This window comes from Spinacia oleracea, chromosome 2, assembly GCF_020520425.1.
Source record: "Spinacia oleracea cultivar Varoflay chromosome 2, BTI_SOV_V1, whole genome shotgun sequence".
Taxonomy (NCBI): Eukaryota; Viridiplantae; Streptophyta; class Magnoliopsida; order Caryophyllales; family Amaranthaceae; genus Spinacia; species Spinacia oleracea.
The window spans coordinates 12,770,312-12,771,908 of record NC_079488.1 but is presented as its reverse complement, the minus strand read 5'-3'; the positions used below and the strand labels follow the sequence as shown (position 1 = coordinate 12,771,908).

Here is a 1,597-nt window from a genome sequence, read left to right as displayed (position 1 = left end):
TTAATTTGCTACTACTTGGTACGGAGTATATAATTAACATCTCCTCTCCATAAGATGAAAGTAATTGTGGAAAGTTGTACTCCGTACTTCATATTGTCAAATGAATAATTTTGTCACGTTTAAAGAAAAAATGTATTTAAAATTTTAAATAACACTTCATTTGATTAAATGGTTTTTTTTTTGGCAGTAATTTCAAACAAACAAAGAAATATAAATCTAAGTACATCTATTCCTCCTAAATCCTATAGCTATGCTTTTGGCTTTCATTGTCTTTTCTTTTTTACACTTTTCAATTCTACAAACATCCATGCCTCCTGAAGCTCTAATTATATCCCCACAGATTGTGATAAGATCCATCCTGCAGGTTGGATAGTTCTTTAATGCTTTAAAGGCCTCCATAGAACTTGTATAAATCTTTATACTCCGAATCTGCATCTGACATGCTCCTTGTATTCCATAGAGGATAGCCTTTGTTTCTGCTTGACATCCATCCAGCGCATTTACCTTTTGCCCATCTTCAGCAATCAAATTGTTATTTGCCATAATACACCATCCTATTGCTGCCTCACCATAATTCTTTTTTCTGGTTTTCTTCCACGTTCCTGCAACAAAAAGTCTATAGCCTTTAAGAACATATTCCATACTCCCTTCTTCTTGTCTTTGACTCTTAATCTTCTGCCAATGCTTCAAGTCTATAGCCTTCTCTGCTTGCTTTATTTGCTTCTCAATAATGTACATGACTGAATTGGGATTAGTATCAACTTTCTTGAAGATTACTTCATTTCTATGTATCCATATTGACCAAAGCACTGTCACAAACATTCTGACACGAGGGCTATCATAACCATCTTCATTCCAAAAGAAAACCATAAATTTTTTTATCCATTCAGCAACATCAACATGTCGATTTGCACAAGCACTAATCCCCAATTGAGAAACCTTCCAAACATGGCAAGTAATTGTACAGTCTCTGAATAAATGATTATCATTTTCTTGTGATTCTTTACAGAGGACGCAACTTTCTTCCACCATCACACCTCTTCTGCGAATCCTGCTTCTGGTTGCAATAGCTTTATTTAATATTCTCCAAACAAAGATTTTCCACTTTGGGATCATATCACACTTCCATAGCCTTTTCCAGAATTTTTCATTGTTGTTAACAGAGCTATTAAGATTTTTTTCCATCGTCGGCTGATTATATATAGACTTGACAGTAGGCTGCCCTGTTTTGTTTGTCAGCCAGAAAATCTGATCATCCTTATTTTCATTAGTAACATGCATGCTCAGAATTTCGTGTCAGAAGCAAAAGTTGACCATATCAGCTGATGGTTCCACCTTCTTTCCTGTGGGTGGAACAGGTCTTTCACTTTAATGATTTCTCTGTTATTTTCAGCTTCATTGTTTTTAAAAGAAACCTTTCTTAAAGGGAGCCACTGATCATGTCTAATATCTACATCGCCCTTATATATAACTTTTCCTATATTATTGCTGGCCTCTTGTATGCTTTTACATAGCCCCTTAAAACCCCATGATGCATTTCTACAAATATCTTTATCCAAAGCTGCTTCAATAGGACTCTTCTTGTAGGCAGCTTTCA

General features: G+C 35.2%; 1 protein-coding gene across 1 annotated transcript; it reads right to left on the bottom strand.

Moving 5' to 3' along the window:
• Positions 1-216: 216 nt before the first annotated feature.
• On the bottom strand, positions 217-1,281 carry LOC130467238 (uncharacterized). Its single transcript, XM_056835687.1, has one exon. It carries the CDS (start codon positions 1,279-1,281, stop codon positions 217-219), a length of 1,065 nt encoding a protein of 354 aa, XP_056691665.1.
• Positions 1,282-1,597: the final 316 nt, after the last annotated feature.